The sequence below is a fragment of the Neodothiora populina genome (assembly GCF_041146345.1).
Source record: "Neodothiora populina strain CPC 39397 chromosome Unknown canker_contig_7, whole genome shotgun sequence".
Taxonomy (NCBI): Eukaryota; Fungi; Ascomycota; class Dothideomycetes; order Dothideales; family Dothioraceae; genus Neodothiora; species Neodothiora populina.
In genome coordinates this window covers 1,150,750-1,172,675 of record NW_027191415.1, presented here as the reverse complement: position 1 = coordinate 1,172,675, position 21,926 = coordinate 1,150,750, and the positions used below count along the sequence as shown (strand labels likewise).

At 51.5% G+C, this 21,926-nt stretch overlaps 6 protein-coding genes across 7 annotated transcripts; 5 read left to right on the top strand and 1 right to left on the bottom strand.

The window, feature by feature from the left end:
• Positions 1-931: 931 nt before the first annotated feature.
• On the top strand, positions 932-2,734 carry AAFC00_006443 (uncharacterized protein; the record flags this gene model as incomplete). The annotated part of the gene is made up of 4 exons (XM_069346400.1): positions 932-1,165; positions 1,218-2,012; positions 2,078-2,571; positions 2,626-2,734. The coding sequence occupies 4 exons, from the start codon at positions 932-934 to the stop codon at positions 2,732-2,734; spliced, it is 1,632 nt and encodes a 543-aa protein (XP_069197612.1).
• Positions 2,735-3,570: 836 nt separating this feature from the next.
• Positions 3,571-4,565, top strand: AAFC00_006442 (uncharacterized protein; the record flags this gene model as incomplete). The annotated part of the gene is made up of 3 exons (XM_069346399.1): positions 3,571-3,882; positions 3,953-4,340; positions 4,408-4,565. The coding sequence occupies 3 exons, from the start codon at positions 3,571-3,573 to the stop codon at positions 4,563-4,565; spliced, it is 858 nt and encodes a 285-aa protein (XP_069197611.1).
• A 3,806-nt stretch (positions 4,566-8,371) lies between these two features.
• AAFC00_006441 (uncharacterized protein) lies at positions 8,372-9,373 on the top strand (the record flags this gene model as incomplete). Its single annotated transcript, XM_069346398.1, has 2 exons — positions 8,372-9,205; positions 9,269-9,373. 2 exons carry the CDS (start codon positions 8,372-8,374, stop codon positions 9,371-9,373), a joined length of 939 nt encoding a protein of 312 aa, XP_069197610.1.
• Positions 9,374-12,977: 3,604 nt separating this feature from the next.
• Positions 12,978-14,372, bottom strand: AAFC00_006440 (uncharacterized protein; the record flags this gene model as incomplete). Its single annotated transcript, XM_069346396.1, has 1 exon — positions 12,978-14,372. One exon carries the CDS (start codon positions 14,370-14,372, stop codon positions 12,978-12,980), a length of 1,395 nt encoding a protein of 464 aa, XP_069197609.1.
• A 1,631-nt stretch (positions 14,373-16,003) lies between these two features.
• AAFC00_006439 (uncharacterized protein) lies at positions 16,004-18,834 on the top strand (the record flags this gene model as incomplete). The annotated part of the gene is made up of 3 exons (XM_069346395.1): positions 16,004-16,050; positions 16,182-18,438; positions 18,487-18,834. 3 exons carry the CDS (start codon positions 16,004-16,006, stop codon positions 18,832-18,834), a joined length of 2,652 nt encoding a protein of 883 aa, XP_069197608.1.
• An 896-nt stretch (positions 18,835-19,730) lies between these two features.
• On the top strand, positions 19,731-21,209 carry AAFC00_006438 (uncharacterized protein; the record flags this gene model as incomplete). Of its 2 annotated transcripts, XM_069346394.1 has the most annotated exons (5): positions 19,731-19,880; positions 20,076-20,171; positions 20,385-20,480; positions 20,565-20,640; positions 20,701-21,209. In XM_069346394.1, 5 exons carry the CDS (start codon positions 19,731-19,733, stop codon positions 21,207-21,209), a joined length of 927 nt encoding a protein of 308 aa, XP_069197606.1. The 2 variants fall into 2 exon arrangements, with proteins under 2 accessions (XP_069197606.1, XP_069197607.1); XM_069348332.1 differs by having other exon boundaries at positions 20,565-21,209.
• Positions 21,210-21,926: the final 717 nt, after the last annotated feature.

The window sequence follows — 21,926 nt, the reverse complement described above, 5'->3', positions numbered from 1 at the left end:
ATACAGTTTTCTTATCTCGGAGACCAAGAAGAGTGGAATATCAAAGGTTGCTCTGAATAAGAAGAGCCTGCGATGATCATGGCGGCCACCCGAGTCTTTTAAGGGTCGTGTCCATACGGCCGTGGCGATACTCGGTGATACAAGGTGGAGAAAGATGAGCCGCACCACCACGTTACCATGCACGATCGAATCGTCTACAGCACACGCAAGCTGGTATACCCCTCGCACGACTGCATATCATGTTTATGGCTTAAGACAGCTCTGGTGTTGATCGGGCCTCGCCAAGACCGGGCGTTGGTCCTATCTCCGGGGAATCACTATAAACATTGCATGTGTTTGCGGATGTCGATGGATCTCGCTTACGTCCGTCAACCTATAGCAGCGCCCATAATGCAAATGCTTTAATACCGATAAGACTTGACGAGCGCTGTAACTCATATGTCGCCATCCTCATAACCAAACACAGCTTTGCATAAAATCACGCAATGCGTCTGTCTTTGCCCTTTTGGGTGTTTCATCCACCTCGCATTCTCAAAACCACCCGCGTGCTGGCTGTCGCGAGCGCATGTCGCGCCGCTTGTTGATCAGAGAATGCTCAATTCGACGACTTGTCCGTGGGGGCTTACCTGGTCAGCGACTGTGGATCGCGTGTTTCGATCTTTCGTTGAACTGCTAGTGACCAGGATAATGGTCATACCGAGACTCGGCCTTCAGTCCATCTCCGGCACGCAATGGATCTGGCCTTGGGTTTTGTTACCGTGTTTTGCGAACCCGCTGAATATGTCATAGGCGCAGTGAAGCAATTGCGAAATCGTTCTCTTCTGGTGTGGTACATAACGAAGACTTGCGCCACTTTTACCAAGATTTCCATCATCCTTTGGCTTTTATATTGGCAAAGCTTGACCATTGCAAGACTGTAGCCACTACAGCCATGGCTTCGATTAAAGATTCAGACTCGGATGATTACCAACATACGCCCGACTTGAAAGCGTATCCGGTCGCCGCAGTCGATGAGCCGACATTGTTTGCGAAAAGTGGCAACAAGCCGTTCGACAGCGACTCTTTCCAGAGCTACTTCAGACCTGTAGAAACGTATGAGGGTATCCATAGGTTTGACCCCTCGTTCGAGTGGGAGCCTCAGGAGGAGAAGAAACTCGTCAGAAAGGTGATGTTCTTTGTCTTTGAATGTCACGCTCAAGTACTGACGATCTTGGCAGATAGACTACAGGATATGCAGTTGGGTATGCTTGATGTTCTTCGCGCTTCAGCTTGATCGTGGAAACATTTCTCAAGCTCTTTCGGATCATATGCTCGACGACCTAGGCATGACCACGAACCAGTACAATACAGGCCAGACGATTTTCTTCGTCACCTTTCTTTTTGCTGAGCTCCCGTCTCAACTAATCTCGAAGAGAATCGGCCCAGACAATTGGATTCCGATTCAGATGGTGTCCTGGAGCTTGGTCGCAAGTATGCAAGCCTTCTTGTCTGGTAGATCGTCCTTTTATGCCTGCCGAGCACTGTTGGGTTTGATCGAGGGTGGGTTTATCCCGGACAATATCCTTTACCTGTCTTATTGGTACACTGGGTCGGAACTACCGATGCGACTCTCCTGGTTCTGGGTGGCATATCAGAGCACCTCCATCATCTCAGCTTTTCTTGCCTTTGGCATTCTTCACATGGCCGGCATCAATGGAATGGCTGGCTGGCGCTGGCTCTTTGCCCTCGAAGGCACACTTACAGGGATCATTGGCATCATCTCGTACTTCTATGTCCCTCCTTCACCGACGCAGACGGCATCGAAGTTCAGGGGCAAGGATGGCTGGTTCAATGAACGCGAGGAAAAGATCATGGTCAACCGAATCTTGCGTGACGATCCTAGCAAGGGAGACATGCACAACAGACAGGCTATTGACTTTGGCATGTTCTGGAAATGTCTGCAAGATTATCACATGTGGCCCATCTATCTTATTGGGCTGTCCTGGATGCTTCCACAGATTCCCATGGCGAGTGTAAGTCTTCTTGCTCTTGCCATCATCGCTAGATGCGGACATGGCATCGCTGACAATCAGAACAGTACTTGACTCTGACACTCAAGGCGGTCGGCTTCGGGACCTTCACCACGAATCTTCTCTGCATCCCGGCCTACGCTTTGTTCATCATACTCCTCCTTCTGGTGACCTGGGTGTCCGAACGAGTCAATGAGCGATTCCTCCTCTGCACCGTCTCTCAATTTTGGGTCCTTCCCCTTCTGATTGCCCTTGAAGTCTTGCCACCTACACGTAGCGGCTGGGTGCAGTGGGTACTAGCCATTCTTCTCTTCGCGCAGCCCTACGTGCATGCCATTCTCGTCGCCATCACGAGTCGCAATGCCGGCACTGTGCGGACCAGGACAGTGGCAAGTGCGCTCTACAATATGTTTGTGCAGGGAAGCAACATCATCGGCAACAACATTTACCGTGCGCCGGACAAGCCGCTCTACTACACGGGAAACAAAGTGCTGATCGGCTTGACCTGCTACAATATTGCGTTGTTTGTTGGTACAAAGGTCTTTTATGTTTACGTCAACAGGTACGTTGCCACAGAGAGAATACGAATGAACTCAAGCTAATTGATTGCGTGTAGGAAGAGAGACTTGGTATGGAATGCTATGAGCAAGGAGGAGAAGGATCATTACATGCGGACTACGACAGACCAGGGTAACAAGCGACTGGACTTTAGATTTGCGCACTAAACGGGGCAGCTTCGATCTCTTAATCGAGTTTTATGATTTCAAGTCATTTTCATTTGGATCGGATTCGACGACGAGCAAGCATCGTTGCAATCGTAAATATCAATGAGATTCCAATGAATAGTCGATAAGTCTTGGCAGGATAGTCAACGACTTCCTGATGAACAGTCCACGAGTCCTTGATGAATTGCTGATAGATACTTACTGAAAGGTCAACGACTCGTCCATGATTGGCCAATGACTACTCAAAGACGACCCAGTAAATGGTCAATGACTAACGACGGCTCCATTGTAGCAGGCGATTCGTTTGACGGTGCAGAGTATTGATGTTTTACGTATGGTAAATTGGCAACGCTCCCGCTCCCGCTCCCACTCCCACGATTGGCCATTTCTTTGCTATTTGCAGGACAGTGGCATCGAAATAATGTACGCAAATCCTCGGAGTTGTCGAGTTCCCCAGGCCAGGCAAGAGCAGGCGCACTCTGCTAGCTGAGCTGAGGTGGCCTTCTGGGAAGACTTGATGACATACAAACGTCACCACGAGACATAGGAAAAAAAGGTTCGAGATGATCGAATAGTATCCCGCTTCCTGTGTATGCATCGTTCATCATCGTTGCTGCTGCCGCCGGCACATACACTTTGTACTACGACCGATAAGATATCTGTAGGAAGTCAAAAAGTTGGGGTATTGTCGTCGTCGGGCTAATGTCCGTTACCCCCGGTCTTACTGACGTCGATGGGTGAACTCAATGCAACATGATGATGGGCAGGTATATATAGAGTAGATAGAGAAGACGGACAGCTCTTTCTTTTGACAACAGAAAAGAAACACAGGAAAAATGTCTCCCCGCGTCTTCTTCATCACAGGAACCAGCACAGGCTTCGGCCTCGAACTGACCAAGATCGCCATCTCCAAGGGCGACAGCGTATGCGCCACAGCACGCAACTCGTCCAAACTCTCGCCGCCAGAAGGCGCAACAGACAAGAACTATCTCGCCGTCGACCTCGACGTGACGAAGAAAGAGTCAATCGAAAAGGCCTTTGAGACGGCATATGAGCACTTTGGTCGCATCGACGTCGTGGTTAACAATGCTGGGTACGGCCTCGGCGGCGAGTTTGAAAGTCTCAGTGAGAAGCAGATCAGGACACAGGTATTTCATTTCCTCTCTCTTACCTGCATTTCTCTTTTCTTATAAGATACTAATGTCCCGAAACAAAAAGATGGAAATCAATTTCTTCGGCCTCCTAGACTGTACCCGCAAAGCCATGCAGATCATGCGCGAGCGCAACTCGCCCCCGGGAGGCGTGATCCAACAAGTCACCTCCATCGGCGGCCAGCGCGGCGTGCCTATCTTCAGCGTCTACTGCGCCTCGAAGTGGGCTGTCGAGGGCTTCACCGAAGCCATCAGCCAAGAGGTCAAGCCCGAGTGGGGCATCAAGTTCACGTGCATCGAACCTGGTGGTTTCAGGACCGACTGGGCCGGCAGAAGCATGGATTTCGGAGAGGAGAAGTGTGCGGCTTATGATCATATTGATGCGAAGAAGCAGATGGGCGAGAGGAATGGTACTCAGGCCGGCGATCCGCATAAGGGTGCGCTGGCGTTCTATGGTGAGCTCCTTTTCTTCGCTCTTAATATCATGAGAATTGTGAAGACGGAGTTGCTAACGTTTTCCAGAACTGGCTGTCATGAAAGACCCTCCCTTGCGCTGCGTTGTCGGTACAGACGCGTATGCCGCCATCAACGGCAAGCTTGACACGTACAGAGAGAGCGTCAAGAAGTTTGAGAAGCTGTCCAACAGCACTGATGTTGACGGGTACCAGAAGCCTTCATAGGGTGACTAGCCTCTAATCAAACGGAAAGCTAACGACTTACGGACTTCCTACGTGCATTATCCCTCGACTAGTAGTTTTTTGGTTCCTGTGACTTGCCAACGCGACGATCCAAGTTCGTTGTTGAGGCAAATATGATTGGCTATTCGCCATGAATTCATTAAGCTTTGATTGGAGAGCCATCGACTATTCACTACGAAATCATTGAACCTTAATCGGAGACTTATCGACTACTCATTAGGAATTCTTAACCACTCAGTGGGGAGTCACCGACTACTCGTTGAGGATTTCTCTACCAACAACGAGAAAGAGGAGCCCCTCTGTAGTAGAGCGTGACTGTTGCCTACCTCCAAGAAACTAGACTTCTCCGAGCATTTGATAGATAACCTTGAGGTCTCCCAATGCCTTATTACTATCAACAGAAGATAATGAGAGCCCCTGTGTACTACACATCCGCCGGGGCATGAGTCTGGGTGTCTTTGTGGCGTGTCTGGAGTCATCCAACCCTTGGGTAAGCAGCTGAAGTTGGGGATCATGCTTGAAAAGAGGTGTGATGGTGCGTGTTGCTGTGTTGAGATCGAGGATAAAGAAGCGACGCTTCGGATATGATAGTCGTATCGCGGCAATCGCAACGGTTGGTTTGTGTAAGGCTTTCTCAGGTATTTGCATAGGCTACCTTACCTTGATCAAGCTTTGTCAAGGCGCAAAAGTCGAGGTAGTGGCATTGTTCGTTGCGCCTTTTGTCATGCGCCCTTTGTCACGCACAGTGAAAGACAATCATGGCGTTGTTCTACGATGTAGCCTTTGTGTCTAGACCATATCAAAGAGAACAAAGGCAACACGTCGAGGCCCTCAAGGTAGGATATAAACACAGGTCTCACAACACTTCTCTTCATCTGGACCCGGACGACGACCTTTGGTGCACTAACAACAGAGATTAGGTCACCGTCGAGACACTATCGCATAAACTTCTGGCCGACTACCCAATTTCACTCACAGGAAACATTCGACTCATAGTGCTGGGAGAACTAACGGCGCAATGGAGAGACAAGGTTCTATTCACAAAACATTCAAGAGCATGACCCGTCGCCTCTCTGGTAGAAGGTCTAGTCGCGGTCCTGCTCTCTTGTAATCTCCAAGCCTGTCCTCGTCGACACTTTCAACGATGGTGAGTCTGTAGCCACCCCCTCTATCTCGCCTCCCGCCGAATTTGACATCCCGCAGCCTAGAGGTAGTCCTCATCTTTACACATCCTCCGTCTCCCGTAGTCGCATCATCGAATCCACCGCCCCCGGCACAAAACACATCGAGGCGAGCTACTGCACGCATTCGTTGGTCACTGCCGAGGTGAAGTTGCGTGAGACTGTGGGCGAGAACACGATTGCTTGCTTCGATACAGCCTCTTGTGCTTCCTTCATTTCCTCCTACCAAGCAAAGACCAACTTCAATTCTTCTGACATCAGGCAGGTTTCTGTTCCGTTGGAATCTGGTACCGCCTCAGGCCTCGTGGCCACCAGCCAGTACGTGGTAGCGACGCTTTTTCTTCCTTGTGAGAAGAACGGACAACATGCATTGGCCAAAACCATGACAGTGTTGTTCGTTCGCGACATTGGCCTGCCCCGAGGGGTTGCAATCCTGCTGGGCACAGGCTTTATCGAGACACAACGAGTTTCCATCTTGTTGCCTACGATGACTGCCGTTCTGGGGAGATGTGGTAATGCGCAGATTGAGCTGGACGGCTACAAAAACCCAGACTTTCCCCTTCTACAACGCTCAACATCATCTGTGAAGCAGGGTGAGCATGGTGGTGCCCCATCGCGTGGGCTGGATCCTCAGCATCACGTATTCATCATCATCGCTCCTGACATCTCCCTGGGGCCTGGTATCTTTGGTTCGACCCGTGTTGTGCCTGCGCGTTCAATCGCCGACGTACAGATCTCGCTCACGCTACCCTACAGAACTTCACGTACTGCAGTGAGGAGAGTGATAGTTCATCGAGAGAGTCGACAGATCGGTCCAACTTCACGTGAGGTTGTTGTATCGAATGTCCGCATTGACCATGTTGGTGCCTACAACACCTGTTTCTCCATGGACACCTACGTTCAGCTCTCACTCAATAGCGCACCCGTGGTTGCTTGTCTCGACACAAGTGCCTCAACCAGCCTAGTAAGTGAATCCTGGCTTCTGCAACACCTTTCCTACGCTCATCGATACAAGGCTAGAAGGTCTCTCGATTACACATTAATCACCGGATCTAGCGTGAGTTCTTCGCAGTGTGTTATTATGAATTTATACGTTCCAGCAAGGCGGAGTGCGTGTAAAGGTGGAGGCATCACGTATACTAATGTCACTCAGATCTGTCACATCTGTCAGTCCATGCCCACAAGATTACTGCTAGGCAACGATTTCTGTGTCCCTCAGAACCTCGTCCCTGACATGGGCAGTTCGTTGGTCACTTTTCCCAGGGACGGTAACGTCGTCGCAAACATGGAGATAAGACGTTCTCGTGAAAGAAAGGCAGGCTCATCACAGCCTGTCTCTTCGTACGCCTCACCCGTCCTTGACTCCAGAGCAACTCGTGAAACTGCTAGCTTGGAATTGATGGCTCGTCACAACCATCCTCGCCCACTCGGTTCCAATCCCCCTAAAGGCGTCACACCTATCGCCGCTGATCAGTCCAGGGAAGTCGTTGACAATCCGGTCTCGACTGCCGCCAGCAAATCATGCCATTCACTGATCAGTAAGCCCCTCACTCTCCACGAAAGCACCACTGGCAGTAGTGAATGGTTCACTACCCCTCGACAGGCTCCCAAGCCACCGATGCGGCTGGCTCCAACGACACCGCCTGGGTTCGTCAGCAAGAAGTTTGTTATCAAGAAGGGAAAGTTGCATGTGCGAAATGCTTCCTCGGTCGACACTGCTGAGTCTCATTTCACTGATGGTTCACCCTTGTCTGAGGGCGGCCGTACGAGTGCAAATGAAGACAGAGGTATTGGAGGACGCAATCACGCCAACCAGAATGGCCGGTCCAGACACAGATGCTCAACTTGGTTTTGTGGTTGTAGCTCGTGAAAGTAGAGCATGATCTAGCAGTCAGTCCTCTGGCAGGGCTAGTATTCGAGCAAGTCGCTTAGGAAAAGGCAGTGCGTGATCTAGCTGGTCTAGTCTCGCGCATTGCATTGTGTGACGCGGATGTTTATTCGCAGTCATTATTCAACATTAGTGATTTAGATTTTTTTTTTGTCTTGATTAAAAGTTCATTGCGCCTTGAATTGTGTCGCATCTCGCACGACCGAGTAGAAAGTCGCATTCCATGGACATCCCTTCCAGCTACAAAGGGTTTCGTTTTTATTCAGTCAATGACTTTTCAATGAATTGACAAGAAGTTCCCTATGCATAAGTAATGAGTTCTTTGTGAACAAGGAGCGACTTTCTGTTCAACAGGCAATGTCTTTCTACTCAACAGGCAAAGACTCCGTAATAAGCAGTCAATGAAAATTTTAAGGACAGTTGATCAGTTTCCTATGACCCCACTCTGAATGGTCAATGACCAAAAACGATGTCCTTTGTAAACGTGACATGAATTGTCGGACAGTCACAAATGAAGTAATGCTGAGGTCAAGCAATATAGACAAGGCTGCACCGAGGTGCCGAATCGACGACTTCCGCAATCTCCGAAGCATGTTGTTGTTGTTTTGCTTATTATACCAACACCTCGGCCTTCTCTCCTTCACCGCTAATCTCTAAACGTCCACTCTACCGCCTTGACCCTACGCTCTAAGTCCTCTCTTGCACGTCAACGACAAAAGATGCGCAAAAAGTCTCTGTTGATCGGGATCAACTACACGGGAACCGAGAACGAACTCAACGGCTGCCACCAGGATGTGGCGAATATTGCGGAATTCTTAATGTATCGCGGCTACCCGGATGATCCTCGTTCACAAGTTATACTCCGCGACGACCGCCAAGATGAGTATTACCCGACAGGCCACAACATCCTCGCCGCCATAGACTGGCTGGTCAGCGAGCCCGGCACGTGTAACTTCATGCACTACTCGGGCCACGGCAGCCAAGTGCAGGACCCGACGGGCATGCACCCGTCCGGCCTCCTCGACACGATATGTCCCGTGGATTTCCAGACCAGAGGCCAAATCAATAGCGACACTCTGCACGAGCACCTCGTCTCGCGCCTGGCGCCTAACAGCACGCTCTTCGTTATTCTCGACTGCTGCCATTCGGGCTCGGCGCTCGAGCTCCCGTTCGTGTACCGCTCCGACGACGACGGAAATGTCAATGTTGTTGATAACCTGCGTGAAGGCGTGCATCTCATGCAGGAAGCATCCGATTTGATCGGTGGCGGGTTCAGTTTCAATAAGTTGGCTGAGGCAAAGGATCTCTATGCTGGCGCGACGAATTTCTTCAGAGGCCTCAAGCATATGGGAGGACACGACGAGGCACCGGGACTCGACCAGAGCGGGTTCGCGTCAGAGTACGGGGCCGAGAACAAAATGGTCACCATGTTCAGTGGATGCAGGGACGAGCAGACCAGCGCCGACGCTAAGATCAATGGCGTCAATGAGGGCGCCATGTCCTGGGCTTTCTTGGAGACGATGAAGAGGGTGCCTAATCCTACGTATATCGAGGTTTGTCGTTTTGCGATTTGTTTTCTTGACTCCGCTGAAGGTTGTTGACTTTTGAACTATCAGGCTCTTCAGGACACGCGCTATTGTTTGCGCTCGTCCAATTATCCCCAGGTTCCTCAGCTCTCTGTTGGCGAGAACATAGATTTGAACCAGCCGCTGTTGCTGTAGATCGAGTCTCGACGTCTTTCGATATGGAAGCATGCAAGGCTCGCGGCGAGCGACACAGCTGGCATCTTACGAGACGAGAACGCACCGCTGGCTTGAGAGTCATGTACCGACCAGAGCTTCTACGACGTTCGCATACACAGCTAGCCCTACGGACAGTAGATTGCTCACTCGCACTGAGTGTTACTCAATGAAAAGTGTTACTCTGCTCGTCAAAGCAACGGCATTGGCTCCACATAGGATAAGCGCTGGACATCTCTTTAAGATGGTTGGTCAGCTGGGTAGGCTGGCTCCTACATGTCTCAGCCTAAGAATTGAATACCTAGAAACACCTCCCGCAACAATTCGAAATTCTTCTTGTATCCTGTATATCCAACCATCCCTTCTATTCGAAACTCCATATGTTTTTCGTGTTCAATGGTCTTTGTTCTGCTCCAGCAGTACGTCTTGTCAGATACGTGGCTTTTATCAATACCTTTGTCCATTCTTTGTATCGCTCTTTGTCAAAGACCCTTTCCCGTCCGCACCTTTTGTCCATGTGTTGTAGCCATGCTCTTTGTTGAGAACACACAACGTCTTTGTTCCCTTGTTCGCCTCGAAGCAAAGACCAAGACCAAGTGCATATATACTCGATATGTTGGAGTGTGTTTTTCCCTTTTGGCCTTCCAACACCAATCGACAATTTCTCTCCACCTTACCCACTGTGTTGCAGATTCTTAGACTCTGTTGATCCGAGTCTCCCTTTCTGCCACACCAATCGACGCCCTAACCTTGACAAGTGACAATGGCCACCGAAAACACCATCCCATCCAGCCGCCTCCGCGACGTCGTCGCAGGAGTCAACTGGCAAGCCTACCGCGCGCTGACCCAGTCATCATTCATCAGAACCGCCATTGATGCAGGACATGCAATGGCGTGCTACACCTCCGAATCCGCGGTCCTCCGCTCAGTGCCGCGCTCCGAGAGGCTGTTGTGGGACAACGAGGGTCCATTTGCAGACTCTTCAGTCGCGTCGTCGAGTGTCTGGGAGCTGCGCCGTATCGGAGACATGGCGCGCGTTTCGGTGCTGATGCAGGATCACGTCTCTGGTAGACGAGAGACTGCTGCGAGCGATGCGACGCCTCTGCTTCACGTCGTCAACCAGAGTGCTGGGACGCCGGCTAGTAGTGTTGCGTTTTCGACGTTCGAGTCGACGACGGAGCTTGGTTCTGGAAACAAGGCTTTGCCGATGAAGAACGTGGCATTGCCTGCTCTTCCTGAAATCTCGCGTCTGCGTCCTATTGATCCTAGGGACATCGCGGTTGCGGGCGGCGCGTCGTTCGCTCCGGCTACAACGACGATGCATAAAGTGGAACAGGCAGGAAGCCCATGGCCGGCTCCTCTGAGACCTAATGGCAGACCTGCATCGACGGAGTTCAAAATCAAGAGGAAGCCTCTCCCTAACGGCGCTGTTGTGGCACATCTGCCGCCTCCCGACTACAGTGCCAACATCGTTGCTAATCTCAAACATACATCGCAGTACAAGTCGACGGGCCTACCCGTTTCAGCCTATCAACCCCTGTTCGATCCTTACGAGGAGGCAGAGCTGGGTCAGGTCAGTACGCCCAAGGTAGTGCCCCGGGGTCCAAGAAGCCAATTTAGCAAGGCTACCCTCACCCCCGCGACTCCAGACGTTTTCAGTATCGATGAATTTGTCGAGAGTAATGAGCTGGCATTGCAATCCACCTCTGATTCGATCGTATCTGCAGTCAATGGTTCACCGAGCTCACTCAACGGAGCGGAATCCCAATTCATTACTCCGGGCACAACAGAGCCCGCGGAAGAATTCACAGTGCCATATACTGCTCAGATAAAACCTGAGAAGACCGAGCCGTTCCCCAAATACGTTGACCCAGGCTACGAAGCCTACACCCTCATCCGATCCACCTACTCCTTTACCGTCACCCAGACCCCTGTTCCCGAGCGCGAAGCGTCCCACATCCCAGAGATGACTGCCCTGAGACTCGAGAACATGCCCTTCCTGCCTCGTGGTCGTCAACGTGCAGCGCCGTACGGGACGAACAAGGTGAGTCAACCGATCGAGAGGACCAAGACAGTGAGCGTGAAAACTCCTGCTTTTTTTAGTGACGAGTCTCTAGAGCCAGAACCACTGAGTTCGCACCATGGACCAGCGTACATCGAGCAGCACGAGAAAAGATACACAGCGTACCACCCCTCTCTCGCCGCACCAGCAGTCCCTGCGCCAGCCTCAACCGCCACTACTCCAGGAGAATACAAAACCCACCTCCAAGTAAGCAAACACTTGCCCTCGTCTCTACTCCCTTCAAACCCCCAGCAGCAGCAAATCACGTCCAAATTCGGCACAGTCAGCTTGAGACTCCGCGCCGGAACAGCGCCACGCAGAATGGCTTCTGTGTTGGAGACGGGCTTGTCAAAGGCAGGCAGGGCCAGGAAGAAAGTCATGAGGGTTTTCGAGGGGAATTTTGATGGTGCTGAACGGGGATTGTAGGGGTTTACTTTGTGACTCTGTTGTTTCCTTTTTTTCGAACTTCGGGGTCTTTTAGTTTCTCGCTCCGCCAGGCTGGACCTTGCGAGCAGAGCTGAGATAGAGACATCGTGTGCAAGTTTATGGATTACCTTTCGTCGGCGTCTTGATTGGCTGGGGGTTAGAATTAGATACAAGGGAAAAATCAGAAAAAATGGGTGTGAATACAAGGGAACGCTAGACAGCTCACAGAGCTCCCAGAGCTGAGGGAACGTCGGTCCATAGAACCCAGGCATCCATGTCCTCCACGGTCCCGTCAATATGCGGTATCAAGAAGCTCATGATTAGTCAATGACTCCACAATGAATAGTCGCTGAGTCTACAACGAATAGTCGACGAATTTCTGTAGCATAGTCGATGAGTCTTCAATGACAGATCGATGACTCCTGGATGACTGGCCAAAAACTACTTAGCAAATGGTAAACCTTTTTTATCCGCATACTGATGGGTATGGGACACCGAATCGTGTCCATGAATCATTTGAAAAGAAGGGTATTGCAATACTGCAGGTAGTAGTAGATCAACAGCCAGTCTACCCGGACGAGTCGCTCTTTCCTCTACTATCAAGAAGGGATCGAGGAGCCTGCCGATGAGGAACAAAGAGAGGCAACTGCGTTGTGGCATTGGCGAACGAGATGCTAGAGTCAAGAAGTCCTGTGGCGGTCACACCTTCCCCTTTGGTCTACTAGCTACCGCCTAGCTTTTACCCAGGCAGACAGAAACCTGGGACAACGAGAACTTGAAAATAGGTACATTTTGATTGCTTACAAGGACGGATGGAAATGGAAATGGAATTGCGCCCATAGAAAAAAAGAAAAGAAAAAAAAGCAACCGACGCTATGCAAGACTGCAAGCATGTATGATAGTATATATCCTCTGACGCCTGGCCATCGAATGGAAACTCCTGTACACTCGTAGCCCCATGTACGTGCTGGACAACGCCCGTTCCACATCAGCTTAGCATTGTCTTTTTCTAGAGGCAGGCCGTTGTGGCTGAACAATATTGATTTTAGTTTGGAATCGAAATTGCGGTATATGGCGACTGTAGGTCTATGAATTGGCTCATCGTCTTCGGCCAGAGGCGCGCTGAGGCTTGGGCGGTCTGACTGGTGGGGGACCCTCGTCTTCGCTCGCAGACTCATCGCCATCGTCTTCCGACACCTCTTCGTCCTCGTCGACATCATCGTCGGAGTCTTCTTCCTCCTCGTCGGACGTCACCTCGGCTTCGTCATCGATGAGACCGCCGTCTTCGTCTTCGCCATCATCAGAGTCATCCCCAGAGTGATCGGCAACACCGTTGGTCATGGGTAGATCATCAATGTCCTCGTCACTGTCATCATCAGCGGAGCGCTCGCCGGTGAGTTTCTTTTGCTTGCGTGGTGCGGATTCTTCGTCCGAGGACTTGTCGTCGTCCTCGCCCTCGATGTAGATGACATTCGGATCTTCCTCGTCGTCATCGAACATGTTGTCTCTTGATGCTTGCATGGACTGGCGCAGCTCGAGCTGAGCACCGAGCATGTCTAGCTTGCCCTTCAGGGTCATGAGTGATTGAAGACCGCTGGCACGCTGTTTGACGACCTGCGACAGAGCCTTGAGCTTCTTGAGAACCTGAGGCTGGCCTGCGAGATAACCTCCATGGGCGACCAGGGACCATTGCACCCACACCATCAGGCTGCCGGCGCGTCCAGGGCGTTTGTGCAATCGCTCGGCGAGTCTTTGGAGAAGGTCTGCAACAAGAGGTGACTGGAGTCTCTGGATGGTCGAGCGGATGCTCTGAATCTCGCGGGTCTGGAAGCACGACTCGAGGAGATCCTTGTCGTTTGTGCGGAGAGCTTGAGTGAGGACAGTACCGAGAGAGGTGGCAGAGGGAGCAGAGAGCACACCGTTGCCGTTGATGGGAATCAGAGCCTGATCCTCGGCGTTCCGGTCGGCGAAGGCAGCTTGGACATCGATTGTCTCTGGATGCGAAGCCTGTAGCAGATCCCCGAATGAGCGGCCGGTCTTGTCGTCTTCCTCTGCGTCCTTGTCTGCATCATCCATGGCAACGTCGTCGTCGTCGGCTCCAGCAGTGGCAGCCGCAGCGGCATCGACGCTCTCACTCAGACCATTTGTCAGTTGTTTGGCCGACTCTTTCTCTGCGTCCACCTCCGCCTCGTCTCCTGAGCTCTCGTAGTCGCTCGACTCTTCTCCTCCACTCGAGATCTCGACGATTTCTTTCGTTGCTGCTGCGTCGGTGTCGTTGTCGGCGACGACAGCCTTGGACTCGTCTACCCGGTTGGCTTTGGAGTCCTTGACGCCGTTTGTGAGTTGCGCATTGAGCGTCTTGCCAGCTCGCTTGCTCTCGTCGGTGAGGAAGGAAAGACCGGCCTTGGAAGTCTTTACTTTCTTGGTTGGTGGTAACGAGGGCGTCGCAGTGGGATCGGACTGGCGACCACGGGATCGCTTGGCGGCACTCATGGCTGAGTGGGCTCTTGAGTCGAAGTCTCCGATGGCGTAGACTGTCGAAAAAAGGATTGCTGCCTTGGGGGGAAGGAATTGCAAAGCGGTGGTGATGGACGAATGAATTATTTGCTGCACAACTTCAACTTTCAACTTTCTTACACTAAAGCCGCTCAAGAAAACTTCTGAACTTCTGATTGGGTTTAGCGCCCGTGCAGCCATGGCCCGAGCTCGCTCTCTCTTTCCCTCTTACTTGCACCTGCATGTCTTTTGTTCCATTTGTATTGTGCTGTGCTACAGTATACTGTACTGTACGTACTGTCTGTACCTCAAGATACGCCGATGGAGTCCTCACACTCGCTGTTTGTCCCATTTGACTCTGTCTGCCCCCAACCCCCGACCCCGACCACTACACTACGCCGGAACGAGTCCAGTTCAGAAACCGACTGGAGAATAGGCAGAGACGGCAGCAAGTTTTTTTTTCTTTCAGGGGTTTTGCCTTGCTCCCCGCTTCGGACAGACTCTCCTTTCCGTCATCGCACATAGCAAACCATACTCGATTCTTTTCTGTCTTTTCATCACATATCTCCTGGTGGACAACATGCTGCTATCCACTCTCTTCTCATGACCGGCCACCCCTTGGCTCCAACTCGCAGTCTGCGTGGCTGCTCTCCTTCACCCCTGCATCTTCTGTCACTACAAGGTTTCAGTAAGATGCTCAGCCAAGCCTCCTGGTCGACGTCTTTTGCTGCTGCCCGACTACTCCTGAGAGCTGCCTGCTCGCCACCGGTCAAGACACACCGCCCGCGCGCAGCCTGTTCGCGCCGGCTCAATTAAAACAAGACAAGTTGCAGAGGTAGGTGTATCTGCGCTTCAAACGCTGGCTCTTCTTTTCTATTCGCTGCACGTTCTGCCTTCGAATTCAACACGAACCCCGGTTGCACGGATTCGGGAAATCACCAGCCAAGACTTTTCCCTTGAACCACAGTCCGGCGCACCTCTACCCAGCTGCTTCCGACGATCTCCTGGCTGGTCGTCATTGATTGTCGGGCTGTCCAGGACATGCTGCCCTCTTCATTTCTCTCTTTCAAACTTCTGATCCACTTGTCCTTCTCTCGCTCTTCATTTCTCACTCACAAAACTTGCGGCGCCACTGTGAGAAAGGATTACAAGGTGACTGCCTAAAGTGGCGAAGTTCCCGTAAGCACGTGACCGAATACTCGTCCCGTTGGCACTAGCGCCCGTAGCTTCTGCCTTAAGCGAGATAAATTCCCATCTCTACTCGCTCACATTCATCTGCATCTTCCGCTTTGCTTCGGCGCGTCTCCGCCGCAAACAACTTCGCGACACGCCCACTTTTTTCCCTTCATCCACCGACCATCCGCGTTCCAACTTGTGTTTTCGCTAGTCGCGTCGCAACACTTTACTAAAACCCCGTCATTCCCAATAAACATCAATCATAAAAACACGTCATTCCATCCTCTAATAATTACCCAAAACTCCTTGACCGTCCTGGCGCAACATTCGTAACCTCTACACGTCGCGACAAACAGCCAAGACTTGAGGTTCTATATCACCATCATCGACCGACGCCTTGAGCGCGTCACGTGTTTCTTCCTTTTCTTTTTATTTACTACACATCAAACACAATGTCAGACTCCTCGACGCTGCAACCGGAGTTGCCCTCTGGCGAAGGGTGAGTCTGAATTCTTTTTTTCTTTTTCTTTTCCTCTTACACCCTTACCTGCACCGTTTCTGTTACTGTCACCCTTTTATGTCTGTCTGTACCTTTGTCAAAGAAATGTAAATATTAAGATAACCTTCCAGACTGAATCAAAACCCACTACCTGACGGCAAGGCTGCCAATGAGCCAAGTGATGATCTATTTGGCGACGAACCCTCTGAATCAACTAAACCTGTTGAATCCAAGGCAAGAGTGGCAACTTCGACGGAACAACAGCCTGCTGCCATCCCGGACTCAGTAGACCAAAGACCTACCTCTGAGCCAGCTCCTGTGGCCGAGAACGCGTCTGGTATCGCACCCGTGGCGCAGTCCGTCCCGTCGGAAGCCAAGTTAGATCAGCCGCCCGTGTCACCTTCCGAACCTCTTGCCACTGGTGAGGTGAGTGTAGACAAGGACACGCAGATGAATGATGCCCCTCCGCAAGCTGCTGCTTCTGAATTGACCGACTCTGCACGTCCATCAAAGTCGGAAGCTCAGATCGCAGAAGGCATTTCTTCCGCCACGGCACCCGAGAAATCAGTCCCTACGCCTCCTGCAGAGAAGCCTGAGATGCCGGATGACAAGCCCACCGTTGCTGAAGTCAAGACAGACGAAAGCGAGACTGCGTCGAAGCCTCTTGAGGAAGTCTCAGCTGCCACTACTGCTCCAGACTCAACAGCGCCCAAGGTCGCCGAGCTCGCTGATCAGCCGATGATGGACACACCTTCGTCGGGTACTGTAAGACCGCGTGACGAAGTTGATGGTGATGACGAGCCTGCCGCGAAGCGTGCCAGGACCGAGGAGCCTGCAAAGGATGCCTCAGTCCCTGCGACAGAGCCAGCAGTAAAGGAGCAAGCAGCCCCGGCAACAGCCGCACCGACTCCAGCTCCTGCTGCAGCCACGACCAACGGTACTGGTGCGCATCCCTCTGCCCCTGCTGCTCCCGCTGCTGCTCCTGCTCCTACCGCTGTGGCCCCTCCCGCTGCTGCTGCCCTGGCACCTAGCACTACCCACTTTAGCAATGAGCCTATGAAGCCCACGCAAAAGGCGGTCCTGTCGGAAAAGATCAAGAACACGAAAAAGGTCAAGTCCGCAGCATTCTTCACGAAGCCCGTCGATCCCGTTGCCCAGAACATTCCTCATTATACTACCATTATCACGCAGCCAATGGATCTCGGTACCATGGAAAGAAAATTGAAGGCGGATGTGTACTCCTCTGTAGATGACTTTGTTGCCGACTTTGAGTTGATGATCACCAACTGCATTACCTTCAACGGTCCCCAGCATCCCGTCGCCGTCGCCGGTCAGAATCTGCGCGCATATTTCCTGAAACAGATGGAGACCGTACCTGTTGGATCCAGCGCAAGCGTGGCTCCACCCAAGCCCAAGAAGGCATCTCCCAAGCCTCCTTCAGCTCGTAGGGAGTCCCGCACGCATGCTGTCCCCGGTGCAGCGCGCTCTCCGGTCGAACCAAGTAACACCTACGCATTACTGCCCGGCGGTACTCCAATGATCCGACGCGATGACTCTGCAGGCCGACCCAAACGTGACATCATAAAGCCTCAACGTGATCTGCCATATACTGCACCCAAACCCAAGCGAAAGGAGAACCAGATTGCCTTGAAGTTCTGCGAACACATCCTCGATGAATTCAAAAAGCCCAGGAACATCAAGCTGACATCGGCTTTCCTTGTCCCAGTCGATCCTGTGGCCCTAAACATCCCCAACTACTTTTCTGTTGTCAAGCGACCCATGGACCTGCAGACAATGACCAACAAGCTCAAGACTGGCCAATATGGCACCGCTGTCGAGTTCAAGGATGACTTTGTACTCATGCTCGACAACTGCTTCGCCTTCAACCCTCCTGGCAACCCGGTCCATGAGCAGGGCAAGGAGCTGAGGGCCGCCTTCGAGCGCGAGTGGTCCAAGAAGGAGTTGTGGGTCAAGAAGAACACCCCGCAGTCCCAGCGTGCCAGTCCCGCATCTGACGCCGAGTCCGACGGTGAAGAGTCCGATGCAGAAGAGGAGGGTGGCGAAATCGATTCTAATGAAGCCACCATTGCCATGCTCAGGAAACAGCTCGAGACCATGCAAAACACCATCGCATCGATTAGCGGAGCCAAGCCAGCAAAGTCTAGCAGCAGCGGCAACAAGAAGAAGAAGAGCACCTCGACTTCTTCCAAGCCCGTCAAGAAGTCCAGCGTGTCAGCTCCCAAGCCCACGATCAAGCCCAAGCCTAAGAAACAGCGCCAAGTCACCTACGAGGAGAAACAGGAAATTTCTAGCGCCACCGAGAACATGAATGACGATCAGATTGCCAAGCTCACCAACATTATTACGGAAAATGTTGCCAAGTACAAGGTATGTCCGCGATTCCTTTTTTGACCGACCAACACTAACAGAGCCTAGGACATGGATGCTGAAGATGTCGAGCTTGAGATTGATGATCTGCCCAATGATGTTCAGCACAAGTTGCTACGTTACGTCCGTTCTCTCTTCCCACCCAAGCCAGAAAGCGACGACGGTAACGCCATCGACGACGACTACGAGCCTGAACGCCCTGCCGCTCGCTCGGGCAAGAAGAAGCACAAGCCCATGAAGAAACACGAGCAGGAGTCGCGCATCAAAGAGCTTCAGGAGCAGATGTCACGTCTTCAGGGTGGCCTCTCTGGCAACCAGAAGGCTGCTGCCCCAGCTGTACAAGCCAAGAAAGACAGCAGTGACGAGGAAGACAGTGAGAGCAGTGAAGAAGAGTAGACGGATCGCTGCTGCTGTCCTTATGCACGTCATTGCAGAGACAGGTTAATGACTGTCGCTTGTCTTGCCTCTTCCGACAACTTTCGTTCTTGCCTGCTCTATCTTGGCACAAAACGATTGATCCTTTTACCTGCAAGCCGTTATCAGTAATACCCCTCATTGTAAACTATTTCTCCAGCGCACGATGACGACTTACTTGCATGATCATTTTCTCCTCCCTTGTCTTTTCCGGAATGGGGAGGACGGAGAGCAGGATCAGACTATTTGCTTTTTTGAATAGCGCTTCTAGAAGTTGGCCGAATAATTGTGGATTGCGAAAGTACAGCGTTGAGTTTTTGATGGAGAATGAAACGAGGATGATGGAGACGAGACCCAAGCATGGAGGAACGCCCTTTGTACTGTACATTACTCTTCTTCTTACACTTTTCAAGCAGTCCCAGCGGGCTGAGGGCTGTGCAGATCAAGCCTTTGGCACACGAGAAATGAAATAAACTGCCTTGACGTTGTTGTGCCTGCCTTTTCCTGTCAGTTGAAGATGATTGTGGCTTGTCCTTGGTATTTGCTGCACTCGGACGGAGGATGCCAAGAATAACAGACCCTGTAGATCACCGAGGGATGGCCGATTGTATCGCGCACGGACATGACGCTCGACTCTATCTTTACTTAGTCTGGTTCTACTTACCATTGTAGCTTGACGATTGCGCACGCCATTGGAATCTTGTATCTCATCTTTGCTAGCTCAATCGCACTCGGACCGAGAGTAGAGACCGAGTCAAAGGAGTCGCATTGTTCTATTCGTTGTGCTCCAGCTGTGTTGGTGGAGCGACCTACCTAAAGTTAACGAGCAGTATTCGGCGTCCCGACCCTGTACCTCTTGAGGAAAACAATACACGAAGATGCTTCCTCATCCAGATCTAGATGTGTTGAGCGCAAATCCTCAATTCGCGGCTCTATACTCTGATCTGCAGAAGAATCGGTTACATGGAAATGGCGCGTCGAAGCTGAGGGACTTGAAAGAATTGAAGAAAAGTAACGAGTTCCAAAAGGTAGGCCGTTCCTAAGTATTGGCATCTTCGGTCATTCATTCTTTCGCATTCACCGTTGCTACGATCCGAATGGTGTCGCCATGTCCCAGCATTACTATGTCAATGTAGCCCTCTCCGATGACAGTCGCTCGGCGCAAAGACACAATGACGCAGCAGTCAGTTCAAGTCGCTGATCAACATATCCCTATGACGCAGGCACTACACGAAGTACGTGTCCGAGAAGCAAAAAATGCCATCCTTCGGGATTCCCTACGAGTGGTAGCTTTTGAACAAGGCGTGGTGCCGGAAGAGGTACGTTTTCTTACTCGATTCGGCAGTCAGTTTTCCAACATTCCGTCAATGGGTCATGTTCTGTTTACTGGGCCATTTAGCACGATGCAAGGGCGCGTTCTTCACAAAAGATCGACTACATGACCTAATCTCTCAGACGCTGTCTTGGTTCTCTTTTGCTTCTTCGTTTCACAGCCGCAATCTGCGAGCAATCCTTTGCTGATCTCATGACAGCTTCAACAGGTCATGCAAATCGTTTCTGCCCAGCTTGATGGGAATGTGAATGATGCAGATGGAGAAATCATCGATGGGGAGATCGAATACTTCATGGTAAGAATTCACAAACCAGCGATTGTCCAAATTGGCTTTTGCCGACGCAATACGTGGATATGTATACTGAATCGAACGCTATAGGAAGAGATTGACACCATTGCGCCTGTGATCGGCGACCACCTACAACGAAACGTTGAACTGATCTCTACAGCCGCGGGTCTGCATCATCCAATACCTCGGTCCTTTAGGGGCGGCGCGAAGACTGATTGTCATCTAGATCCGAGCGATCCACCCAACGATTTGCTGGAACATACTACCAATCTCAAGATCGCCCTTGACACGAATCGCGCCGCACTCAGTGCTTCCCGAATCGAGCTGGGGACACAGATCTCTAGTCTACTGATAATCCACACCCGACTGTATGAAACTCTAATTCGCGTCCTTGAGCAGGTCATCCACGGCAAAGTAGCACGACATACGCGGGCCAAGGCAGCTTACCTGGCCGTTGTGGCTGAGGGAATGGAAAAGAAGTTTGCAGTGCTAAAGGCGCAAGTCGTCAGTCAAGTCTACGACAAACAAACTCAACAAGTCTTGATCCACAAGATGGACGAGGTCCAAGACGAAGGCCGTAGAGTTGTGAATATCTTGAGGAGGCGAGAAGCAATGCTCGAAGAACTTGAAAGCAAAGGCAGGGGACTGGAAAAGGTCGTCGAAGATGTCAAGGCAGTGAAAGAAGAGATCGCCAAGGTCAGAGAAGAAGTAGAGAGGCTAGAATCGGGTCGGTGAAGGCGATCGACTCTGTATCGTTGCCGCTATACATTGGACGACTAGATTCAGAGTGCCACGGATCAGGCCTATCACAAATTACAGGGGAGACGACCGTGCAGTACCGACTTCAACCGGATCGACAAAATTGCATCATGCACAAGTGATCCATCCATCATAACTGTCGTAACTCAGAGCCCAGGAGGCTGGAAGTGTGTCCCGGTTAAGCACCTCATCTCAACTGTCCCACAGCACAAAGTTCCATGTCGGTCCGGGCTAGGGGCATGAATCCTTTGGGGACCTTTGCCTTTCACAAAGACCGTTGCAAGATGTCGTGCTCTGAAAAGGATGGACATTTCGGAGGTAACTTTCTTCGTGTTAATTTCTGATCGGCGAGAGGCCCGACCATCTCGTCGTCATTTCCTAGATGGAAAGGTAATCTCGGAGTAGGATCCATTTCAGGGTTTCCCCCCCAAACCCTGAACCCGTTGAGATTGTTCAGCGAACTGGTTTGGTGCGGGTTCTTCCCCACTTTTCACCCAATCCGAACAACGCACAGACAAGCTAAACCGCAAGCAGGCGAATCTCTACTATTGTCGTCTTTGACCTACCAGTGTGTCGGTGTACTGGCTAATACTGTTTCGTCGTGCTGTCCGATACATTCAGTATCTCTTCTAGCGTTCTGCATGGACGTTGAAGGTAGACTTGTTTCTTCATCCTCTTTGCCAATGTCGGTTC